General features: G+C 41.3%; 1 protein-coding gene across 2 annotated transcripts in view; it reads left to right on the top strand.

The window, feature by feature from the left end:
- Positions 1-237: 237 nt before the first annotated feature.
- Positions 238-26,152, top strand: part of LOC138736637 (protein LYRIC-like) — a 75,496-nt gene continuing 49,581 nt past the window's right edge. For both annotated transcript variants that reach the window (XM_069886456.1, XM_069886458.1), the window contains exons 1-2: positions 238-874; positions 24,120-24,218. In XM_069886456.1, the coding sequence (XP_069742557.1) occupies positions 590-874; positions 24,120-24,218 (384 nt within the window). In that variant the 5' untranslated portion in view covers positions 238-589. The remainder of the gene's footprint in view (positions 875-24,119; positions 24,219-26,152) is intronic.

The raw sequence follows: 26,152 nt of genomic DNA on the forward strand, positions 1-26,152 counted from the left end.
CCGGTAACGAAAAAAAAACCAAAAGGAAATCGTCGGTGGCTGTCGGTTCAATCATTCAATTTTTTGTGCAATGAAGGGAATTTGCTTTGCCCGATTCTAGATTCATCCTGTCATCGTTGCACTGTGTAAAGGAGTCAATCACGGGCGGCGACTCAGACCAAGACAGCCGATTGCAATGATGCAGTCGCTAACACGTCAAGCCATGGAAATAGTTTCCCCCTCCCCGAGAGGATTCTCTCTCTCTCGAATTAGTTGACCACAAACTCTGCAAGGCGGAGAGTCCGCTCCTGTCATTGCTATTCGCACGTTGCAATGAAGCTCTGATTTGCAATGTGTTTTGAACGATTTGGTCTGCCATGGCCACCGTCACGTTTCCAGTAGTACGCCGAACTTAAAAAGCATTTGCAGGGAGAAAAGTTTGGGCAGCCTGTGTTGAAAGTGCAGCTCGGCTTTGTGTCGGATCGCGAGGCTGCCCGGGGCGGGGGTTGCTGCCCGTTCTCGCGCCTGGCCGCCTGGGCTCGCGTTCGGATCTGGAGCACGCGGCGGCCCTCGGGCCGTTCCCTTCGCTCCATTGTTGGCTTGCCTCGCCATGCTGGAGCCGCTCTCTCGCTGGCTGCAGGTGCCGTGGCGGCGAGGCAGGGAGTTGCTGTCGGGAGGCGGTCTCTCTGATCCCACGCTCTTCGCTCTCAGCCTGCTGCTCGGCGCGGTGCTGCTGCTGCTGGTGTTGGCGCGGGGTCGAGGCCACCATGCTGCCGCCGGCAGGGCCCTGCCGGCGGACGAGCATTTACTGCTGCTGGAGGCACCCGCAGCTTCTTGGAAGAAACCGAGGCAGCACGAGGAACCGAAGAAGAAAAGGAGGAAGGAGAAATGGAAGGTAAAGCGGATGGGGCGGGGAGGCGGGCTGTCAAGCAGCTCCTGTCCAGAGCCGCAGCGGGATTGCCCCCGGACACTTAGTGCTTCGGAACCTCGAGTTTATATTAACAAAACAAAAGTGCTGTGAACTTTAAAATCGGGACGCCGGGGGTTCACAATCAATGCACAATCAGTAGCCTTGAACAATAGGTCAGGAGGAATCGAAATGCAAAAGGACCTCCTGAAATGATAGCAAGATGTTGGGATTACTCAGCAGGTCGGGCAACACCTGCGGGGAGGCGAAGGCAGAGGAAGGTGCCCTCACGTCGGCAAGCTGGGGCAAACGTGCTCTCTCCTGTCTTGAGCAGGGGCTTCACTTGAAAGGCTGGCCGTCTTTTTCCAAGATGCTGCCAGGCGTGCTGAAGGGTCCCAGCATCTTCTGTTATTGTTTCATGGTTACAGCGGGTTTGACTCTCACGCTGCTAGGCCCTTATGGTATTTCCAACCTTTCCTGTTCTCCCACTAAGCTGAACACTTCTTTTGTGTGTATATTTGCAAAAAAAAACCCTGCGGGGTTGAGAGTGCAAGGCACAGTTGTTTTCCATATATTGGCGTGGATAGTATGCTTTCAATAGACCACTTTTTAATATTAGATTGATGTTGATTCCACAATAAAGTTTATACCTTTGGGATCCCTCTTTTGTATTCCTTCAACCGAGGCGCTTCAGCAGCTTTTGATACATAGGACCAAAACAAAAACCCATCACACTCCGGGTCTCAGGGATCAGAGAGACATTCACGTTTATCTTTACAATGTCACTCTTGTTAATTACTAATTTTCCTCATTAGGAAAACATTTTCATTCAGGAATGTGGCACAGCCTAAAAGGCTGACTCGGTTTATCACTGAAGCCATATATCAACACTAATTTTAGCAGCTGCTATATATTAATGGTGCAAATGACAAATACATGTTTCAAATATTATGAAGGTATGTTTGTTAGTGTGACTATGTTAAAGGTATCTTTAACTACATTTAACCACAGATAAGAAATCTTTCCGCGATGTGTTCTTGCAAAAGTCATGAAATGGGAGAAAAGTATATATTCTTGTTTGCAGAAAACCATTTTATATATTAAAAAAAAAAGTGCAAACTCAAAGTAGTTGAACCTCAAGTTTGGTTCAACTGAATCAGAAATATAGGGTCTGTTTAGAATTTGAAAACCTTTTCATTGCATCCAGAACTACTGTACATTATAAAGCAGCCAGATAATTTGTGGTTCTTGTTTTTTTCCAAAACTAAACTTTATCCACGATAAATTATATACAAAGGAAAACAGTTTAAAGTATTTTCACATCCTCCATACATATATATTTCCATTACTGTGCCTTGTTACATGGTCTAGTTCTTGTACAGTGCATTGTTTTCACCCCTCAAGCTATATGTTTTCACATTGCTGTATCTATTACTGCATAACCTTCACTACAGGTACTCCACGGCAAAGTAATGTCAACAGTTTTTTTGGACAATTATGTAATAATTCATTTTGTTCCTGTATGAGATTGTGTAGCAAATAGTTTAATGAATTGAAAGAGGAATGCTGAAAGTGTGCTAAGAAAAAAAGGAATACATTGAGAAAATAATTTATATGGAGTTTTTGTCCTACTAGCTTCTTGAAAGTATATTCGAGTCAATGAATTATTATTATTAAATTGATAGTTTAAGAAATTCAACAGCAAATGTTGAATGTAGGAATTGTGCAAACAGCAATGTGGTTATTTTCCCCAGGATGCCTCTGCTGCTCTTTGGAATATTTACATTCCTCTGAGGAAACCGATAAGGCTTCAGTCAGCATTTTGTCCAAAATCGCCATCAATAGTGCAGTACTCCCTTGGCATTCTTTGAAATTATAATCAACGAAAACTAAACAGTAGTATTTGACTAAGAACTAGTTAGGTGTATATTTTCTTCAATTTGATACATTTTAAGTTTTTTTTAAGAGAGCAGCCTGATAACAGGCTCTTCTGGCCCACATGGCTGTGCCTACCAAGTACGCCCATGAGACCAATAAATGTACTTAATCCCCTATGTCTTTGGAATGTGAAAATAAACCAGAGCACCCGGAGGAAACCCACTCTGACACGGGGGAACATAGAAACTCCACAGACAGAACCAGATTCAAACCTGCATCTTTGTCGCTGTAATAGCGTAGTGCTAACCACTGCTCTAATCATTATAGAAGCATAGTTTTACAACCGGGAAAGAGGCTCCTCAGCCCCACTTGTCCATGCCTACCAAGTTGTCTAACAAAGCTAGTCCCATTTGCCTGCACTCTATCCCTCTAAACAGTTTCTATCCATGAATCTGTCTAAATGTCACTAAAGCAGCTAGTTCCATTATTACCTATTACTCATTCTGTGAGATGGTTCTTAAGATCCTTCTTAATCTTTCCATTCTCACCTTAAATCTATGCCCCTAGTTTTAGACTTTTCTTATCCTGGGGAAAAATACAATGACTATTCAGCTTGACTTTGCCTACCATGAATTTAAACACACCTCTTGGATCACTCATCAGTCTCCTGAGGTCTAAGGAGAGAGGTCCAGCCTTTTCAGCTTCTTCTATCAAGCCCTCCAGTCCTGAGAACATCCTTGTTCATTTAGCTTAATGATATATTTATTAGAGCTAGGTGATAGGAACTGCACATAATGGTCCAAGTGTGGTCTCACCAACACCTTGTACAATTGTAACATGACTGTATATCCAAACTTCTGGACTCATTACCCAAACTAATGAAGGGAAGAGTGCCAACTACCATCTTCTCTACCCTGTCTTAACTATGTCACCACTTCCAAGGAACTCTTTCCTTGTACCCCTGAGTTTTTCTGTTCCACAAGACTAGGGCTCTACCATTTACTGTGTAAGCATTGTTTAATTTTCCAAAATATGATACCTTTTTCTTTTCCAAGTTAAATTCCATCTGCTATTCTTTTGGCCCATTTCTCCAGTTGATCTAGATCCAGTTATAAGCTCAGATAAGCTTCTTCATTGACAACTATACCATCAATTTTGGTGTCACCCATAAACTTACTAACCAAACCAACCAAATACATTGTCATCCAAGTGAATAACAAGACCATGGTTTCCAGCCATTGCTTTATAACAGCTTATAGTTGAGCTTAAATGTTGAAGCAGATTTTTCATGGTACTTGATGGTGAAAGAATGTTGACTAATTGCTTTTTCTTCTTTCTGCTTCTCAGTAGAATTGGTGATTAAAATTTTGGATTCTGCAGAAATGCTTATTTGCTATCCTCTTATCATCTAATCTTAGATGGATTAAAATGCTGTTTTCTAAAAATGGAAAGATGATATGCTCTACTGGCTAATGCACTGTATATAATTGGTGGAACTCATTCAAATGTTGGTGAAGTAAGTTTGAGTAATTCAAGAGAATTTACAGGGTAACTCAGGACATGTGTTATTTGACACCAGGGAGTCTCCCATGCCATTGCATATCACATGTAAGAACTGTCTTCCTTTAGGTGCAGCAGAAGGGAAGAGGACAGCCAGATATAATTTAAACCCTCTTTAAGATTATGCAATCTGTGGCTAAGAATCCATAGCTTTCCCCTCTTAATACTTATGAGTCCACTTAGGTCCGAAGTAAAGATAAACTAGTTAGTTATCCTTTGCTACCTTCTGCTGAACTTTCTTTGTGGTCCTTGGCAGATCCTCTGCCTGTATCATACAAGGCATTCATATTAAGGATTGGTCCAGGCATTCGGAATTCTGGACAAAACCTGACTGGTAATAATTTGCACGATCTGTTTCTCAGAGTATTGGCTCACCAAACTGATTTGCCCTGGTGAGGCCAGTGCTACTGGCAGTCTAGTTTGGCAGTTCTTGATCTCCCCTTAGGTTTCAGGCCACATGATTCATTTGGAATCCAACAATTTAAAAAAAAAAGCTTTTATTTGCAACTTTGAGACTGCTGTAGAGCTATTATTTTCTTGCAAGGGTGTTTGGTTTTGATGTCAGTTGAACGTCGATGAGTCATATCCTGGATTTGCCTCTGGACTGCTAAAGTTGGGCGAGTTGAACAAACATTTTGACTCTACGTGGTTAGGTAAAAAGCATTTCTGCACTTGATGTAGAGAGCTGATGCCACACATTGTGTTTCAAAACAACATTTGTAAGGCAGATTCATTATGTAGTATCGCTGCTGAGTGCTTTTTCAGACCCAAATCTTAATACCTCGCAAGTCCATGTAATACAAGTCTTGATCTGGTCAATTAATTATATTTGACATAATCCAGAATTGTATGAGAATGATAACATTGAGGAAAATTGTTAATTGAACCTACAAAGTCAAAAGACTCATTACTAGCTTGAAAATAATTAGCCAGGATGTCTGCCTCTCTACCTAGTACCAGCATAACAAGTTTGTAACACAATCTTAATCATGAGTAACTTTTAAATACATAACCTACTGGACCAGTAGCCATTGTTCCAGAAACATGTATTCAACCCATACTTTGATAGTTGGAGAATTTAATTCTGTAAATAAACAGGAAATAGAATAAAATCTAGAAATAAACTGGTCTCAATAACAGAAACGATGAATCTCAGAAATAAGTTAAGCTTATTTCCCTAAGGGAAATAAATCTACAATTTTGACCTGGTGTGACTCCAGACCTGCCAAAGTTGTCAAGTTGTCGACTTGACCACCTTTTCAGTTTAGAGGGATTTAGGAATAAACAAGAAGAACATGGTAGCAATGGAGAGGGTGCAGAAAAGATTCACCAAGATGTTGGAGACACACAAGTGACTGCAGATGCTGGAATCTGAAGCTAAACGCAATCTAGTGAAGGAACTCAGAGGATCAAGCAGCATCAGTGGCAGAAAAAGAATTGTTGACACTTTGAGCCGAAACCACTTTTCGAGGTTAGAGTTGAAATGTCGAGCATTATTTTTCTTTACTGATGCTGCTTTACCCACGAAATTCCTTCAGCAGATTTGGCTTCAGCAGAATATAGTCTGGAATCGAGAGGAATAGATTTAAGGAGCCATTATAAATATGGAGTTTAGTCTTGTAGTGTAGGAGACTGAGGAGAAGTGACCTTGTAGAGGTTTATAAAATAATGAGGGGGATAGATAGGAAAGACGATCAGAACCTTTTTCCCAGGGCAAGGGAGTCAAGAATGAGAGAGCACAGGTTAGAGGTGAGAGGGAAGAAATTTAAAGGAGATTTGGAATGCACATTTTTTTATACAGAGGGTGGAGAATATCTGTAATGATTGTCAGATGAGATGGAAGTAGGTATAATTTGGTTTAAGAGGAATTTGGGCAGATACTTTGATAGGAAAGGCATTCGGGGATATGCGCCGAATGGGATTAGCAATGATAGGCAAGTCATTCAAGCTCGAAACGTTGATTATGTATCTTTATCTTTGCTCTATAAGGTACATTATTTGACCTGCTGAGTTTCTCCAGCATTGTCTTCACCCATATTCTACCACTTCCCTACACATGAGGGGTAATTTACAGTAGCCAATTAACCTACCAACCTTCCCTTCTTTGGAATACAGGAGGAAACCAGAGTAACCAGAGAAAACTCACCAAGTTACAGGGAGAATATGTAAAGTCCACACAGACAGTCCTGGGTGTTTATTCATAAATCCTAAATCAATAGCAATATGTGTGTTATCTTGTGCTAGTCAAGCTCTTTCATCAGTTATTATCACACAAAATTTGACACCCAGCTATTGGTCCAGAGGATAAAAAAATAAAGATATCCTAAAGGAGGTATTGGATTTGAATTATAGAGTGAGAGCCTCAACAGCTGATTGGATAGCTTCCAGAGGTGGAGTGAACAAAAGCATGAATAAGTAAACCAGAATTAAAGGATGATGTAAGATCTCAGTGTTGTAGAACTGAAGCTAATTACAGATTTTTTAAAAATTTCATCAAGATTTAGATATAAAATATTTGCAACACATGAGGCATCCGGTCAGAGATGCATTTTTAACAGAAAAAAAATAAGAGTTGGTGCTTTTTTGAGCGTGATGCAATGTTTCCTATGATAGCACGTTGCATTAATTCTGAAAGTGCATGCTGTGGGCAGACAGCTATTATTACCCAGACGTGTTACTAAGTGCCCTCACAGATGTTTTTGCTTACAACATTGTTCCCAGCAGATTTGCACCTGAATCATATTTACATGGTGACTTAGACAGAAAAGAAAAAAGACTAGCACTAGTGAAATAATTTGCAAATGAAATAATAGCTAAAGTTGGGCATTTCTATTGTTCATTATGCATATTTAGTGGCCTGCATTTTTAAACATTATTTTGAGGCTGTCACGACTGGATATATTTCTCGGGTAAGAACTGCTGAAGGTGCACATTTCATCCAGCTTTTCACATTGCACCCTACCCAATCATGACTTTTGGTGTTTTAATGGAGGGCCTCCACTTCGAGGCTGGCTCCATCCATGGAGGAAAATTTGCACTTTTCTTTTTATAGAGTAGCTCCAAAAGGCTGCTCCAGTGTTATTTTTATGTGGAGTGGCGCCTCGTTGCGTCCTCTGGAACCGATGTAGGTGGAGCGACTGTTGCCATGGCGGCGCTCATCAACATGACGGCATAAATACGTGATGAATGATGGCTGTCTTCGACACCCATAATCACCCATGCAGCTGGAATGGCTCTGGGAAACGCAGAATGGTTTCAGCTGCATGGGGAATTATGGGTAACGGAGACGGCCATTGATCCTTCTGCTCAGCGCTGGAAGCGGAGAAGTGGCCACGTTGCTCCACCCCATCCAGCTCCTTCAACCTGAGTGAGTGGGGGATCATGAAGGAAGGGAGAGAGAATTGAGATTTTTCTCTCTGTGCAGGAGGCTTGGCACTCACTCAACTCAACCACCGCCTCTTACAGCACAATGAAAGTGCCATGGGCATGCTACCATTACAAACACACTCTACAACAGTGGTTCTCAACCTTTTTCCACTCACATACCACTTTTAAGTAATCCCTATGCCATAGATGCTCTGTGATTAGTAAGGGATTGCTTAAGGTAGATGTGGGTGGAAAGAAAAAGGTTGAGAACAACTCCTCTACAATATTGTCACCCATGTCTTGTTATGCTCAGAGTATCACAGATTATTTTTAAAGCATACATGATTACACAGTGCATTCCCAATAAAACATGGTAAAGAATTCTTGATGGCCAGTTATTATAATTCCTCAACATCTTCAAACCTCTAGCTTTAAAACTAATGGCAAAGGAGAACAAAGGCAGTGAAGTGGGAATGCAGCAAAATCAAAGCGGAGCGTGACTGATTCGGGCAACAGTCATCTCTGTCCAAACGTGACGGGAATGGGCAAGGAATGACGGCATCCAATTTCCAAAGTCCGCATTCATTTATTCTCAAGTGTCTGATATACCGCCATGTTTGTGTATGAATATGAGGTGTTGGGTTACGGGCTGATGGCATCATTGCAACACCATCAATTCCCCTCCCCAAGCCGGGTGCTTGAGAGTTGCTCGTGGAGCATTTATGAGGGATGGGTCAGTAATGTCAGGGCAGAGAATCTTTGCCTTACAGTCACTTTTTAAAAACTCTATAAAAGGGGCTTTTGTTAGAACTAGTTTCAGTGATTGATTTCAGTTCCTTATCCATATAATAGTCATATAATAATAAGCCCTTCACCCCACAATGTTGTGCTAACCTATATAAACTTGCTCCACAGCAATCTAAATTTTCCATAGCCCCACATCCAGAACCCCTTTTTTTCCTTTGCATCCATGGACGTAACCAAGAGTCTTTTGAATGTCCATATTGTACCAGCCTCCACCACTACTTTCAGCAATGCATTCTAGGCACCCACCACTCTCAGTGTTCAAAACCTACCTCTGATATCTCCCCTAAACTTTCCTCTATCACCGAAAACGGATTCCCTCTGCTATTTGCTATTATCATCCCAGGAAGAAGGTCCTGACTATCTCGGCCCCTTCTAATCTGATACACGTATGCCCCACCTTATGAAGCTGGAGCGTTCCTATGAAACCTTAGGCAAGCTGAAATGCTGTAAAGCAAAGACCCATTCCCTACTATTGGAGGTTATTTTCATAAAAGCAAAAACTCATTCAAATCGAATTAAAATTAAATGTGCATCAAGTGTAGTTTGTTCAAATTGCTTTGGCAACAGCTAGAAAATGTATTGCTATAACTTGGAAGTTGGGAATGGACAGACATCATGAAGAAGTTCATAGTTGTCTTCCACTTGAGAAAATTACTTATGATTTAAGAGATAAACATTATTTTGGTGAAATATGGAGCCAAAACTGTTGATATTAAAATTTAAATGAATCTTGAACGTTCCCTTTCTCCTATGGGTCTCTAGGAAAATGTTATGGAAAGTGAAGTGCTCCTGTCCTGTTGTGGTTTTCTTGTCTCTTTTTAGTTTGTAGGGGAGATTTTGAGGAGGTTTTTTTTTGTTTAACTTTTCTTTATATATATTTAGCCCATGTATTTGGAATAAGTTTGGAATATTGTGATATGTTTGTTATGTGGTGTTATATTAAATAAAATATAAAATGAAACCATTCAAATCCTTCCAGAAAAATGAACGTGGCTTTCTTTGAAAAAGGGAGTTTTCGTAATTCGAGTCGTCGTGAAGGGGTGTGTAACCACTTGGTCTGGTTGCCTCTATTAATTCACATCTCATTCTCTGGTGCTCTAGAAGAAAAGTCCTCAATCTGTCATGTCAACATAGCTTCATATGGGCATCTTTTCCAATTTACCCAACATCCTGATAAATCTCCTCTGCCTCCTCTCTAAAATGGCTACAGGTTGTTGGTCATTTGCAGATGACATGAAAAATGGTATGGTGGTCAATAAAGGAGGGTACCTAAGATTACCATGGGATCGAAATGAATTAGGGATAGTGGGCAAAGAAATAGGAGATGAGATTTTATTCAGGCAGTGCAGAGTTTCAGTTTGGTAGGTTGAATCAGGAATGGTAGGACCCTGGAGAGTACTATAGAACCAAGAGTTCTGCAACATCTCCCCAGGATCCTATCATACTGCTATGAAAGTGGTGACATTGGTGAGACTGCACCTGGAATAGTGCAGAGTTTTGGTCACCTATGTGTAGGATAAATAACATTAAGCTGAAAAGGTTGTAGAAAAGATTCTCTCTCTAGTGTTACTAGGACTGAGAGACAGAAGAGGCTGTGGCATTTCTCCCTGGATCATAGGAAGCAAGCAGGAAAAGCCTAGTTTGTATGCTGTAATACTCTGACTCTATTATTTATTTTTACATAAAAGTTCCATGTTTTTTTCCCCCATTCTGAAGTGTCTACCTACCTTCCAGAGTGGCCATTCACACAAAACACCAAATATCCATATCCCACCGTGAGTTTAGACAGAATACCTGAAGTGCAGTATTTACATAGGCTGGACATGGTATGCCACTATGTCTACATCGACCATGACCTACATGCAGCATACAACACCACTGCACCAATGTTGTCAGTGATGTGAATCATCTGTGTCCAAAATATCCTGCAGACAGAAGAGTGCTGCAACATCACGCGCTTTACATGTCATTGCGGGTCATCAATATGTACCATTCATTAGCCCGTTACCGCGGATCACCTGCAGTTCAGTTTAGACTGCAGTCATTCCGTTTATATTAAAACAAAATCTAGAGGTGGAGGTGGTCACAGAACAGGAATGAGTTCATTCCTGTTACGATCTTTTTTATAGACTGAGTTCAGGAAATTTGGGAATAATTTTCCAGAATGCAGCGGCTGAGTTTAAAAAAAAAAAAAAAAATTTATATATATATATATATATATATATATATATAAATATGACTCTAATACTCTAGTTATAAGCCTTTATATTGAGATTGCCTGAAGGCTATTTTAGTTATTGAAGCATCAAGGTTAAGGCTGATTTGGTTTTCACTTTGTATGCTAGACTTGGTCTCTGGCAGGTGGTGAGAGAGCAGTGCAAGTTCCGGAAATCACTGGGCATTGTTTCCATCATTCAACCAATTGAAAATAAATCTGTCAAGAATGCATTAATAAGAATGACCACTGCAGGTTTCTTGTAAAACTAAAGTATAGTATTTGAACAGATTTTGTGTGCTGTCATGTTGTGAGGCACTTGGGCTGTGGAACATGGGATAGAATTACAAAGGTAACAGCAGATTCCATCATCTGCGGTTCCTTTGTTTCTTGAGAATTAGAACACTTTTCTGGCTGTTTAAAAGCAAACATCCATGATACCCAAGAATCAGAAAAACTGGAGATTCTGGAAATTTGTAATAAAAACAGAAAATACTGGGAACAATCAGAAGTCAAGAAGCTACAAACACTGGGTGTGGGATGCCTCTGCATCTACTTCGACCATGATATATAACCTACATGTGACATACAACACCACTTCAGCGATATCGTCAATGACGTGACTCACCTACATTCAAAATAGCCTGCAGACAGAAGAGCGCTGTAGCTGGATCCTTGACTTGCTCATCTGAAGACCACAGTCAGTACGAATTGGAAGCAACATCTCTCTTCACTGATTATCAACACAGGCGCACCCCAAGGATGCGTACTTAGCCCACTGCTCTACTCATTGTACATCCACGACTGTGTGGCCAGGCACAATTCCAATGCTATCTACAAGTTTGGCGATGACATCACAGTTGTTGGGAGAATCACAAATGGCAGTGAGGAAGGCAGGAGATATTTGAGTGTTGTCACATCAATATCCTTGTGGTTAACATTAGCAAAACCAAGGAGATGATTGTGGAATTCAGGAGGGAGTCAAGGGAATACAACCCAGTCTTCAAATTGAGAGCTCAATAGTAGAGAGGGTCGAGAACTTCAAATTCTTGGGTGTCATCATCTTTGAGGATCTGTCCTGGAGCCTCCATGTTGATGCATTCACAAAGAAGGACCACCAGTGAGGTGCTTGAAGAGGTTTGGTATGTCACCAAAGAATCTCAAACTGTGGAGAGCATTCTGGCTGGTTGCATCACTGCCTGGTATGGAGGTGCCAAACCTCAGGACAGGAAAAAAACTCCAGAGGATTGTTAGCTCAGTCTGCAACATCACAGGCACCAGACTTCACTCCATGGAGGACATCTGCATGAGGCAGTGTCTTAAGAAAGCAGCTTCTATCCTTTAAAAACCACCACCACCCAGGCCATGCCCTCTTCACTCTGCTTCCATCAGGAAGGAGATACAGGAGCTTAAAGACTCAGTGGCACAGGGACAGCTTCTTCCCTGCTGCCATAAGATTCCTCAATTATCAATGAACCAAAGACACTCCCTTACTTTCCGTTCATTACTATTTAAGAAAAAAATTTTAGTGTTGTAAGATGCTTCATAATATGAATGTTTATACTGAGATGCACTGAATTTCGTGGCTTGTTCATGACAAAACATTCTGATTCTGATTAGAATCCCTGAAAGAGGAATAGTTAACGTGTCAGTTGGAAGAACTTGTTAGAACTGGGAAAGAAAGGAAAGAAAGCACACCTTTGTGTTAAGTTGCAGGGGGAGGTATGGATAGCATGAAAGGACTCCTCTGATAGACTGAGGCCAATGTTGTGGTGATTAGCTGTTGATGAAGCCATTTGGTTACGAGATTAATGAGGGATGTTGGAGAGAGAGAAAAATAGCAAAGGCATGTGAAAAGCTGCGAAATGCAGAATTGTAGGAAATGCCCACCAGGCAGTGCCGAAGGGAGAAAAACCAAATCACTATTACCGATGGATGACCTGCACCAGAACTAGTCAGTTTGAGACACAGATGAGTGATTTACAGGTAACTTACAGTCTGTATCAAACTGTCTGGTTCTGCTGTAAGCATATCAAAAGTTAAATTGAGAGGGGAAGACTGCAATGTACCCTGATGATGGATACTTTTCATCAAACCTGTGTAAGGCGTTGTTATTAACAATGCAGGAAGCAAGAGAGGGGGAGTAGGGTAACGAATTAAGTTGACGGTCCCTTGCAGTTTGTGCACAGGTACTTCTCAAAGTAGTTATCTGTATTGTGTGGAAAGGGTTCATTTTTGGGCACAGCAGGCAAGCAAGTCCGGTCACAGTGCAGTGCAACAATGCACAGTTTTAAAAAAAGGGCTCTGGGGCAGTCCCAGAACAAACACAGTTAATGGAAGACAATGCCTACACACAGGTTAAGCTAAACAAGTTGAAATATAAGCAGCTTCACACACCCACACACAGAGAGGTAGAGGTTACTGGCTTGCACCCAACCTTGGAATCCTGACCGAGAGAAGGGGCTAAGTGACAAAGGAGTGTGCATGAACTCTCCCCTAGCTCAGGATTAATGACCCATGGGTAGGGGGTTCTGACTCCTGATGAGGTGCCCTAACTCGCTACCTACAGGGGAGAAACACAGCCTCTAACCCCAAGTAAACAGAAGACTGTGGTTACAATGCCGGTATCTCCTGGTTGCTGACGATACCCTGATCGGCTTGAAGGTTGCTAGCCCTTTACCTGCATTCCCCTCCGGATGGTATTCACTGTAGCAACAACGACCTACAACATATGCAGGACTTAATCACATTGGTAAAGAGAATGAACGATGGTGTGTTCACGTTTAAATATCCCGCTCTGCTGAGCAGGGGCTGTGATATATGGGGCCAGCCAATAACAGTGTGTGCTTTGACTGGTGGGCGGGCTGGAAAGGCTGGCCAATGCCTAAGGGATGATGGACAGTTCTATGTGGCTTCCGATGTCAGAGGTATGGTTATCTTGCCAATGTAAAACTCCACCACTTTGGAAGCCATACAGTGCTGGACTTCAGCAAGGGCACTGGGTGCAGGTGATGGCAGTGTTTCCCCAGTTTCCCCTCCCAACCAAAGGGGGTAGTTTGAGTGCCAATGGGGTGGTGAGGGGGGGGGGGTGGGTAGAGAGACAGACTAAAAGTAATTTAGCGGCTCCCACCTGGGTTCTCCCCTGAGGCCAGGAGCGGTGTGTGTTCTTCTGCCTGGGTATCTTCTGGGCTGCCCCTCAAGCACTGTTGCTCGTCTGCTCGTTTTGGGGAAGCCTCTCTGATCCTCGCATTGGGGTGCATCAAGTGTGGTTGGGGCCCATTAGATAGCCAGGGGGAGTCGAGGGTGAAAGCCAATTAAGGGTTAAGTGTCCAAAGCCCGTAGCATTTCATTCCATGGGTTGTGTTGTTGGAGGGGTTGCAGTGGCTGAAAAACCTCACAAAGATAAGCGTATACAGAGCCGTTGTCATACCCACACTCCTGTTCGGCTCCGAATCATGGGTCCTCTACCGGCACCACCTACGGCTCCTAGAACGCTTCCACCAGCGTTGTCTCCGCTCCATCCTCAACATCCATTGGAGCGCTTACACCCCTAACGTCGAAGTACTCGAGATGGCAGAGGTCGACAGCATCGAGTCCACGCTGCGCTGGATGGGTCACGTCTCCAGAATGGAGGACCATCGCCTTCCCAAGATCGTATTATATGGCGAGCTCTCCACTGGCCACCGTGACAGAGGTGCACCAAAGAAAAGGTACAAGGACTGCCTAAAGAAATCTCTTGGTGCCTGCCACATTGACCACCGCCAGTGGGCTGATAACGCCTCAAACCGTGCATCTTGGCGCCTCACAGTTTGGCGGGCAGCAACCTCCTTTGAAGAAGACCGCAGAGCCCACCTCACTGACAAAAGGCAAAGGAGGAAAAACCCAACACCCAACCCCAACCAACCAATTTTCCCTTGCAACCGCTGCAATCGTGTCTGCCTGTCCCGCATCGGACTTGTCAGCCACAAACGAGCCTGCAGCTGACGTGGACTTTTTACCCCCTCCATAAATCTTCGTCCGCGAAGCCAAGCCAAAGAAAGAGTGGCGACACCATCATGCAGGGGTGGTGCCCATGAGAGTGGGGGATGTGGCCAGGGTTGGGGGGGAATGTGGACAGACAAACACACGAGTTGGAATATAAAAGGCTTAAGTGAAACTATTTACATGTGAAAATGTGAAATCCACTATTAAAACAAATATTGGAAGCAAGAGAGGGTGAGTAGGGTAGTGAATTAAGATAATGGTCCCTTGCAGTTTGCACACAGGTGCTTCTTAAAGTAGTCATCTAATCTGTGTTTGTGGTTTTCCTATCTAGAGGCTGGGTTAGTATCATGGAACTTCTTACAGAACGTCATTTGGGAGTACCTTCACCACAAACACGTAGTGGTTCCCCATTAGCATTGCACCATTTTGCATGAGCGATTGGAAATATACTTGAAGTGTTGGCCTTGCCAGCAGCACCCACGTCTCTTCTAAGCAAACCAGATATTAAAGGCTTCCAATAGTTATGTCATGTAGTTGAAGTAGTTGAAAATGCTTAAAATATTTCTGTTATTCCAAGGGATTGTGTACCCTTGGGACATACAAGAATGTGTAAAATAAGCTTTGCTTCCACTTATTTTCCCTTCTTTGTGTATCTTACTTGCTTATTATGGGATTCAGATTCCCCAAATAAGAAGGAAGTGAGAAGATTCTTTTACCTTTCTGTCAAAATCTTAACTTTGTTTCTATTTGACCTGCTGAGTGTTTCCAACAAGATCTGGACCTTTTTCCATCTGGATTCCATGCCATCCATAGAAATTTTTTGATAAATCCGTGCCCAATGCACAGCTTTTACTGTTTGAATGAGACCCTGATTGACATTTATTCCTGCCTCTGCATTATAATCATATACAATGGAGTGATGGCAGAGGTGGGGATGGAGTTATGAGGAGGGAATGGGTTAGTGGTTGAGTGATAATGGAAAGTTAAATGATAATGGAAAGTTGAGAACTGTACTACAAGACATGATATAATTGAAAAATAAATAATAAATTACATGCCTTGAAAAATAAAAAGAAACCAGATGTTTCTTTATTTATACACTGACATTCACAACTCAGTGACTGCCACTGACAATAAGGAAATTACTTTCTAGTTCTAAAGTGGAGATTAAATATCCTTGTGCAAATCGGTTAACTTCCAAAGAACCTTAGTATGTGTATAGCAACTCTCCAAGGAGAGAAGATAAATTGGCAGCCAAAAAAATTTGGTCAGTTTGTTATGAGCCCGAAGGACCCCAAAACCCAGCAGCGATAGACATTCACCAAGACAAGTAGTTATTTAAACAAAAGTTGTTTTAATTAATTTTAAACATGAAAACAGAATCAAACTTTAACTTATCTCTATACTTCACTAACCCAAATTAACCCCCTTCTAATTCTAAGCGCTGTAAGGTAAAACATCATGAGATGGGAATGTGTAAGGAGTTACCCTGTACAGAGCTGTAACAAGATGTGAATGCATCCTTGTACTTACAAGATAAGAGAGACATTGATGGATTGAGAGGCAGGAAGCTAGCAGGGAAAGGATAGCAACAGTTTTAGTCATTGGACAAGTAATGATATGATGATGTTCTAAGCACGTATCCAAGGGTATAAAAAATCACCATTTTGCTGATAACGGCAGAATGCATTCTCCGACTAACATGGTTAGTTGCAAGTGTTACAATCCGGTAATAAAGAACAAAGAACCCTGATTTCGACTCAGTCTGGTGTTTGTCTCACTCATTCATGAACAAAGCAGACCTAACAGCGCACGTGTGTGTAAATTTAAGAAAAGTTCTTTGGTTCACAGTTCAATCTCACTTCTTCTTCCAAGTTCTCTGGATGCAGGCAATTTTTATACTGTGCACAGAATTTAACATGTATAAAGTTCACCAGGCTTTGGTGCTCGAAAGGTAAATGTTTACCGCTCGGGAAGTTTCTTGTAGGGTTTGCAGAGAGAGATTTGTTGTTCCAGGATTTCCAAACCGAGGTACCACCATTAGTCAACTCAAGGTCTCGCTGATGAAACTTGCCCCATCAGGGTTCTCCAGATGGTAAACTCTTTCTTTTAGGCTATCACAGGGTTCCTTTCTGTTCCACTTATTCCAAGAGAAACATCAGTCAGATAACACTTCCATCCATTCACTGCTCTGGAGCTTTTCTTCAGTTTCCCACCAGTTTCTCCTGGCTTGCACTGTTCAGCTGCTTTCAGTGTCGCACACACTCTGCTGGAGAGAGCTTGTTGAACTTGTCTTCTCTCTCTCTCTCTCTCTCTCTCTCTCTCTCTCTCTCTCTCTCTCTCCCCAACTTCCAGAAAGCCCATGTGACTCTCACTTGCAAAAAAACCCCATCTTCTTCAGCAAACCACAGGAGTTCTCCTTGGTCAAGCTGTTGTCTTAGGGAAATAAAACCCAGAAGTGACCCTTCTGTGAGCACTTTGCAGAAAGGTCAGAAGCCTTATAGTTATCCAACCATCCAGTCAACCCTCAATTAGCACCTACTTGTGAAATGTGCATAAAAGTCTCCATAGATCCTGCAATGTTACTGAATATGAATTCTTCAGTCTTTCAAATAAGATCTGTTTTAAAATGTGTGTATGTATGTAACCTACTCTAATTTTACCTAATTTCTCCCAATATTTATCCATTACAAGTTGTACTGAAGGACCTGGCCACATGTTGGATTTGGTTAGAGTATAACAGGGAGGAAAATCAGACAGGAAGGGTCCAGTCTTATTAGAGAGTTTCTGGGAATATGAGTTGCAGTTGCATGGAATGATTAAATGTGTGCCTTCACAAGATCATTTATGTGATGAGTGGAGCAATGAAGTATGTTACCTAGTATCTACGTACCATATTTGGGGTTTGAATCCAGCACTGCCTGTAAGGAGTTTGCAAGTTCTCTATGCGTCTGCGTGGGTTTCCTCTGGGTGCTCTCATTTCCTCCCACTGTTCAAACCCACTTGACCTACACTCCCACCGTTCGTACTGGTCAGTTGGGCAGCACAGGCTTGTGGGCCAAAAGGACCTGCTACTGTGCTGTGTGTCTGAATAAACTTGAACCCAGTGCAGGTGACAACCCCACCTCGCCCATGTTTAACTGTTTGATTTACGGAAATTGCTCTTCAGGAATTCATAAATCACATCCCAGAAATTTGAGATTTGGAATAAAATTTGCTGTCACAAAATTTGTGTGGAAAAAATAGTAAATAAATGAAGACAAAATTATTTTTTTCTTGACACGCATGCAGATGGCACAACATCACATTATAGAAAATCATGATGCAGCCTGTTCTAGAGACACGACTCACCCCATAGTACATGGTCATCTGTGGCTCCATACCCAACATAGGGGGAAATGTTTGATTAACTGTCGAGCAGGAACCGAAGGGTGGATAATGAATCTTCGAGAGGGATCCAGAGTAGCAGATTATTCAGCGAGATCATCAGGATGGGCAGATGGCTTGGGAGGGTTATAGGGCAGCTATTCTCAATGGCGAGGCATAGCACATTTAAGTAAAAGCCTTGTTTTTACCCTGTGTTTATATAAAAAAATATTTTTTTTCTATGATGTAGGTAGGAGAGAAGTACAGAAGAAAACAAAACTTGACTGGCTCACAGGGACGGGAGCCCGTAAACTTTAAGCAGAGTCCTAGGAGGGACATAGCTCAAAAAAGGTTGAGAATGGCTGGTGTAGGGGTAAGCCATTTCTTTGGGGGCACTGTTGGAGTCTGCAAGTCTTTGGCTGATGAGACTCCTGGATAGAAAGTGCCTCTGACTTAGTGAGTGATGCAGAGTAGGTGTGCTGCAGCTGGAGAAACGTATTATTTTGCACAAATCAAATTAGTGCTGACCATTGAACATATTTTACACTCAACCTGTCTAACTGATTTTATTCTCTCAATGTACTTATTATCTGCTCCTCAAATTCTACTTATCACCTACACAAAGGTGGAGTTTAGCGTGCCATTTGTCATAACCAATGTGCATACTTTTGGAATGTAAAGGGCACCCAGAGAACTGGGGTTAAACCGTCTCAATCACAGGAAGATGTTGGACAGGTGCAACATCTGCTTATTCAGATGAACAAGGGACTTATTTTCAGCCTGATAACTAATTTGGATGATGTACAGTTGGCAGTTTAATGATTCTGATTGAAGTGATGGGCAGGTCACTCCATCCCAACACGGCTACAAACAACTCTCACACTTGGAGAAGGGTGAAGCAAAGTTTGCCTCACCGCCCAATACCTACCCTGTCAACATGGCTTAATTGGTTGAAAGGGATATGATCTGTCTTTGCTACCGAGTTGACCTTGTTTCTGTTTGTAGGTTTAATTGTATACTAATGCCCTTAGGGATCTTAAAAGCAGTGTACACAGAAATATATTAATAGGATGTTCCAGACTAAAAAAAGACCATATTCCCATGACAGACTGAACAGATTAATATTACCACCAAAACTTTCCTGAAACAAAACTGAATTCAAATCTCATTTTAAAAAAAAAAATAGATTTGATTTCACCAGGACAACCAAGCAAGATCAGCAGCATGATTCAACCGATATAGTGTTCAATAATAGAATTAATTGTGAAGATTTATTCTCAATAAATCAATAAATTCAAGAATTCAACATTACTCATCAAGTTCAGATACAACTTTTTGCACGGTGCGTGTGGGGGGAATTTTCCATGAAGAGTGGCACAATGAAGGCATGGGATGGCTGAAAATGTGACCACACTTACAAGATGAATGACAGGTTTCACCATTTAGGAAATTGTTGAACTCTGTCAGAGGTTCAGCAGTGTTGACAAGAGTTCAGAAGCATGCACTGCAGCCACAACTGCAAGCTAAGCCTGCAACAGATGGGTGGGAGGTTCTGACCAATTATCTCAGCTGTGGATCATTTGAGTTAGGTAGACAGGATCAAATAAGTAGCAGCCTTTAATTGTGTACTTTTATTTCAGAATTAAGAATCAAAATACATTCTATCCTTTCTATTGAATTTGTAATCAAGTATTAGAAATCTAAATTAGAAAAGAAAGCGATTGATTTGTGGAAAAGGAACATTTGTCCAATGCTCCCATTGTGGCCTCCTCTACATCAGAGAGAGTAGAGCGCAGGCTGGGAGACTGTTTCATTGAGTGCCTTTGCTCCGTCTGCTGCAATAACTGTCCCCCCCCCCCCCCCCCCCCAGCCCAAACTGGCCAACCATTTAATTCCACGCACACCATTCCCACACCGACCTGTCTATCCATGCTCTTATGCACTTTCAAACCAGTTACCCACAAATTGGAGGAACAACACCTAATATTCTATCTGGTACTCTCTAACCAGACAACATTACTATTGATTTCACCATTTTCCATTAAAGACCCTCCTTTTTCCCCGCCTCCCCCCCATCTCTCTCTTTCCCTATCCCTCTGTCTCTTTTTCCTTCAGGTCCCCACACCCATCCCTTCCCTTCCAATCTCCATTCAGACAGCTACCCTCCCCCCATCACCAGCTTTTTTCCCCTTCTGCAATCTCACAGATATCCATGTATGACCTCTTAACTATTAGCCTGCCCCTTCCTCCCTCCTCTCCTCACCTCACCACCTACTCTCACTTTTTTATTCAGGCACCTGCCTACTTTTTGCTCATACCTTGATGAGGGACTCGGGCCAAAATATTGATTGATGCTGCGTGACCTGCTGAGTTTCTCCAGCACTTTTGTATATTCCATGACTGTCTCAGCATCTGCAGACTTTATTGTTTCAGGATATTTGTTTGCTTGAGTTAAGTAAAACACAGACTGTTTTTGTATTACTTTTTCGATAGTGGATCAGCAAAACGCATACCAAAAAAATCCCAATCTATTGTAATGTACATAAATAAGTTTTAACAGCCAGTGCAAGCTGTGGAGCATATGGTCCACATTAGATAAAAACATGTTACACTTTTTTTAAGAGCTCCACTTTCTTTTGATCAGATTGTCACATTAAAGTGAACAGATCACTATGAAGAAGACAGGCAGAATCATTGATATAAACAAAAGGGCTATAGGGATAGGTAGTATCCATGGAGAGAAACAGTACGTTAACTTTTGGGTCAGGACCCTATAGAAAATCATTGGTGTCATTTCAGATTTTATACCCTGTGGAAAAATAATTTCACTGTTGTTTTAATATTTCTTTGCATCCTTTCGGTCGATGTGTGGATCAGTAAAACAGTCTCCAGAGCAGCAAAGCATGCAAACGCTCAGGTATTTAGGGAAGTGTTAGACATCTTGAGTACCACAATGAGTTGCAGCAATGGAGGTACAGTCATTGTTTCCTGATTTCTTGTTGTTACGATAACAATAAAATGATAGAAAATACATAGATACTTTGTAAAAGGCTCTTTACTCTTTTTCTCTCACTGGGGTTTCTGAAGAGCTGTAGTGGGAAGCGATTGTACCTTCTGAGGTTATAATAGCCTGAACTGGGTTCTTGAGGTAGTCAGGAGAAGAAGACAATGTCTGGTAGATTTTGGATGTGACTGGAGAAGGCACAAGATGTTGATACTGTAATTGAGAAGCACCTTAAAAGGAGTGTATTGTGCTGATTGGATAGAGAGACCTGTGGATCATTTTTTTGGGTAGATTAAGTATAGATCTGTGTTTTTAAGAAGTTTATATGGAAATATAAATCAATAAGATTGGAAAATATTTTTTTAACCGTCACTAATTAGTAAATTGGAGAAGAGCTATTTTTAAAAATCTCAATAGCATACATGCATGTTTTGAGTCCCTCATAATTAAGATTGTATCTGCTTATGGAAAGAATATATCAATATATCCATTTCCCTTTGGCTTCAGTAGGAGCAATTTGGAGCAGTGAGTTGATTGAGATAAACCATGTGAACTTAATTTCTGTGTACATGATGAGTTTTCTTGTAACCTTTCTTGTTGATTAACCTTTGTTCCTTGAAGCCATTGAACCTGTTTATTTCTATCTACTTTAAACAAGCGGAGAATAGCGGAGTGTTCAGTGAAAAACATGCCAGGTGTGCAGATACCTGATATTAGGGATATTAAATTCTTGTAAATGTTTTTTTAAAAGAGCCTTTGGCTTTTCTGTGCTCATGTTTGTCTGAATATTAGGACAGAGCTTTGCTTGTATATTGCTGAGCTATAAAGGTAATTACTTGGACCTTGCATTGCTTTGCTGATTTAAATGTGATGGAAGACTGATAGCTAAGACCACTGTAATTTGCTAAATATTCAAAGTTTCATTATCTTTCAAATTGAATTTTTTGTTCCATAGATCTTTAGTGTTTAGAACAAATCTTTCCATTCGCATAGAGCAGGGGTGTCAAACTCAAATTCACGGAGGGCCAAAATTAAAAACTTGGACTAAGTCGAGGGCCGAACTAAATATTTATTGAAAATTTTCAACAACATCTGCATGTTTTCTCTTCTTTCAAAATATGTAATGTTAAACTTTTTCTTATTAAAATAAATGTTTAATAATAGTTTTGGATAAACTCTTTCCAGAAGCATTGACAAATGAGAAATAAAATATTCAATAAATAATATTTCTCTATAGAGGATTTGTCAAATGTTGCTAGTGTGCTGTCGAATAGTAAAATCTGAGGGCTATTGAGAATGTGGGAGAATAACATGATTCCTGAAACAATCAAATGGGTGACTGATTGTGGGCATGAACTCTAGCAGGGTTATTTGCCATGCCCTTTTTCCATTGGTACAGATATCCTTTGATTTACACACTTTTCAAGTTTTATGCCTAATGAGCTTGTATCCAGGTGCAGGACCATTTTTAACCAGGAATATATTTATCACTGTGACATGAAACTATTGGAAGATCGTTTTATCCTGAGATTAAAGTTCATAATACTTACTCAGGCCTGTGTGCGGGAGGGCGGGGTTTGCGGGCCATCGGGTTGGACAACGACAGTGCGGGGAAATCGGCTCTCGCTGCAGGGCGGCATCTCGGCGGATCAGCGGCTCCGTCACCGTGAGTCGCTGATCGGCCTGCGGCAGGGAGGGGGAGTGGGCAACGGTCCTGGCGAGGTCAGGCCCGAGGCCTCCGGTTCCGGGCGCTGGCAAGCGGCCTTGGCTTCCCCTGACACCAGCCAGGCCCCAAAACCAGAATCCACGGTGAGACCCTGTAACGTAAACAGAGGAGGTGGGGGTGATTAGCAGGCTGACGCAAATGCATTCTGGGATTTGTTGTATTACTGTGCATGCGCTATACTGGTGCGGCAGCCAGCGGGCCACCTCTAATACATTTTTGAAATGATCTTGCGGGCCAAATATAATTATATCATGGGCCAAATTTGGCCCGCGGGCCAGAGTTAGACATATGTGGCATAGAGTGTAATAAAGATAATTTTCTACACCAAATTTTCACTAATGTCTTGATGGTCTTCTAAAGATTAAATAGTGAACAATTGAAATAAGGAGTTCTCATTAATATTTTTTAACAATTGTAAAGTTAAAGGTAAAATTGCACAGTAAAAATAGTATGATTATATTGACTGAAAAAGAAATCATTAAAAGTTACAGTTTCTAGCTTTAAGCATAAATTAAGACTCGGCTACTGTAGGCCATCATGAACTATTTCATGGCAAAGTAGAAACTTCACATTTATTAAGAATTTATTGAACCTCTGTGGCGGTGCGCCATTAGGCAGGCGAACTGGCCCCGTTTGTCATGCACGGGGCGGGGCAGCCGACCAAAATGGCGCCGTCAAGAGTTTCCTCCTGACCTTGCCACCGGGCTCAGAAGCCCACGCTTAGCGATCCACGTGATGCCCCGGTGACGTCAGGGCCCTCCAGCGCGGTTCTCAGCCAGGTACGGGCTGGGAGTATAAGACCAGCCAGGCAGTCTGCAATAAATCAGTTTTGCTCACTGAACTCAACCTGTCTGGTTGTGCGATCCTCCAATTAGCAGTGTAGCCGCTGCTGCACCTCAGGCTTTGATTAACTTTTACTTCCTTATTTAACTGTAAATTATACAGTAATATTATTAAGCCATCTCTGAGATATTCCAAAAAGCAAAACCACTTTTTCAATATCTTTTGGGATATTTCCTTTATTATATTTCATTTATGTCAGATTAATTTGGTTTAATTATGAGATTGTTTTTGGCAGTCACTGCACAGATATTTAGGATTTAAAAACTGATTCAGTATTTTGGACCTACTGGAGGGGACCATCATGTGTTAGATGAACATTTAAAGCAGTGTCTTTAATGTGAATTTCCTTGAGTTAAAGCAAATAGTTTCATATTTGAATTGATTTGGAATCTCCAACTTAAGTATTTCACTGGCAAGAAAATTCATTTGCTTTGTGCTTTGGTTTCAATTGGAAAATGAACATCTGCTTTGTTTTCATTTGAAGGAACCAGTGAATGGGCATCCTCCTTTTTCAAATGACATGCAACTGCTTTCACTGGAAGAAACTAAAGATTCACAAGCCACTGAGAAGAAAGCTTTGAAGGTACATCGGAGTCAGTAGTTATTTAATTCAACCTTTGAGATTTCCCAATGGCAGTTTCAGTAAATTAGCTCATGACTAATTTGATTAAAGATTTTGAGATGATGAGAAGGGCCAATGAGGGCAACATATTTGATGTAGTCTACACAGATTTTAGGAAGAAATTTCTGACAAAGTCCTGGGAGTAATGCTGATCAAAGAAGAAAAAGCTTATGGGAGACAGAATTTGGATGCAAAACCTGGCTCAGAAACTGGAAGCTGCTTCTCCACTTAAGATGATCATAACTGATCATCCACTTCAGGATCCTGTTCCTAGCTTCTCCTCAAATCCTATGACCCTTTGGCATGAAGAAATATACCTACCTCCTGCCTGCATTTATTTAATGACTTGGCTGCCACAGGTTCATCATCCTCTGGATGAAGAAATGCTTTCATGATCTTGGTTTTCAATGGCAGGCTGTTTATTCTGTTGCTGTGACCCTTGAATTTGAACCTTACAACCACTGGGAATATCCTCCCTCTATTTGGTCTTATCCAGTTAAAATCTTATAGCTTTTTATAAGATCCCTCTCATTCTTCTATACTCCAGTGAATGTAGACCTAACTGACCCTATCTCTCTTTACATGTCAGTCTACTGTCCCAGAAATCAGTCTAGTAAATCTTTGTTATCCTTCCTGACAAGAACATTCTGTCTCAGATAAGGAGATAAAACTACACTCACTCCATGAAGGATCTTACCAAGTCCTTGTACAGTTGCACTGAGAAATTCTTGCTCCTGTTCTCAGGTTCTCTCACAATAAAGTCCAACGTATAGTATTTGACTTTCTACCAGCTTGGTGCTAACAGTGGCTGGTACACAAGGACACCTACATTCATTGTATCTCTTTTCCCAATCTATTTTACTTCAGATAATTTTAGAATTACATTGGAGCCTCTTTCCTTCCTCCTCACAGCTCTCTCTCCACTGGTCCCATCACTCCTACAGCTTTGTATAATCTGTAAATTTAGAGATGTTACATGTAGTTCCCTTATCCATATTGATAAATATTGTGAACAGCTCAAGCCCCCAACTAGTAATTGCCTATCATCCAGAAAACAAATAATTTCTTCCTTCTTTTTTCCATCTGTCGACTGAATCTGTCCATGTTAATATCATAGCTGCATTTCTATAAACTTCAGTTTCGCACATGAGGTTCTTTTCTGGGACTTTATCAAAAACCTTCTGAAAATCAGATTACACCGCATGAACTTCCTTCTCTGTTTTACTAATTATCTTCTCAAAATAATAGTTTTATTAAGCATGATTTCCCTCTCATAAACCTATGCTGACATTGCCCAGTCCTGTTAGTGGTTTCCAATATTTTTACTAGACTAATTGGCCACTACAAATTGCTCTTAATAATGTAGATGAATGTTAGAATTGAGGAGAGTTGAGGAGAATATGTGCAACTATATAAAAATATGGAATCATGTAGAATTGGTGTAAATGGTTGGTTGATGGTCATCATAGACTTGACCCCATCCATCTCAGTTGATATCTTACAAATGTCAGGCTTCACTTGCAAGCCGGCACAGTATTGAGTGAAAATAGAGGATCTGAATTGAAAGGCTTTTTTTAAAATCCCTTTCTCATAATCTTCATATTTTTCCAGGACAAAAAAAATCAAATTATGAACAAAATATTTAGTCAAAGCCTTGTATGTCAAGCTTTCCTCACATCTGTTGATGAGAAGGACCACAACTCCACTTTCCCAGAGCTCAGTTCATCATCATCATTTAAGGTTGAGTCAAGACAATGTCCGCCTGTGGTCTGCCTCATCACCCAAGAATATGATTAAAAATATCTAAAGCCCAAGAAGGCTCAACTTTATTAAACATAATTTCATTGATCTCCAAGATTCAATTAAAACAAAATAACCAGTGATCTTTTTCCATT

Source organism: Narcine bancroftii, chromosome 6 (genome assembly GCF_036971445.1).
Source record: "Narcine bancroftii isolate sNarBan1 chromosome 6, sNarBan1.hap1, whole genome shotgun sequence".
Classification (NCBI taxonomy): Eukaryota; Metazoa; Chordata; class Chondrichthyes; order Torpediniformes; family Narcinidae; genus Narcine; species Narcine bancroftii.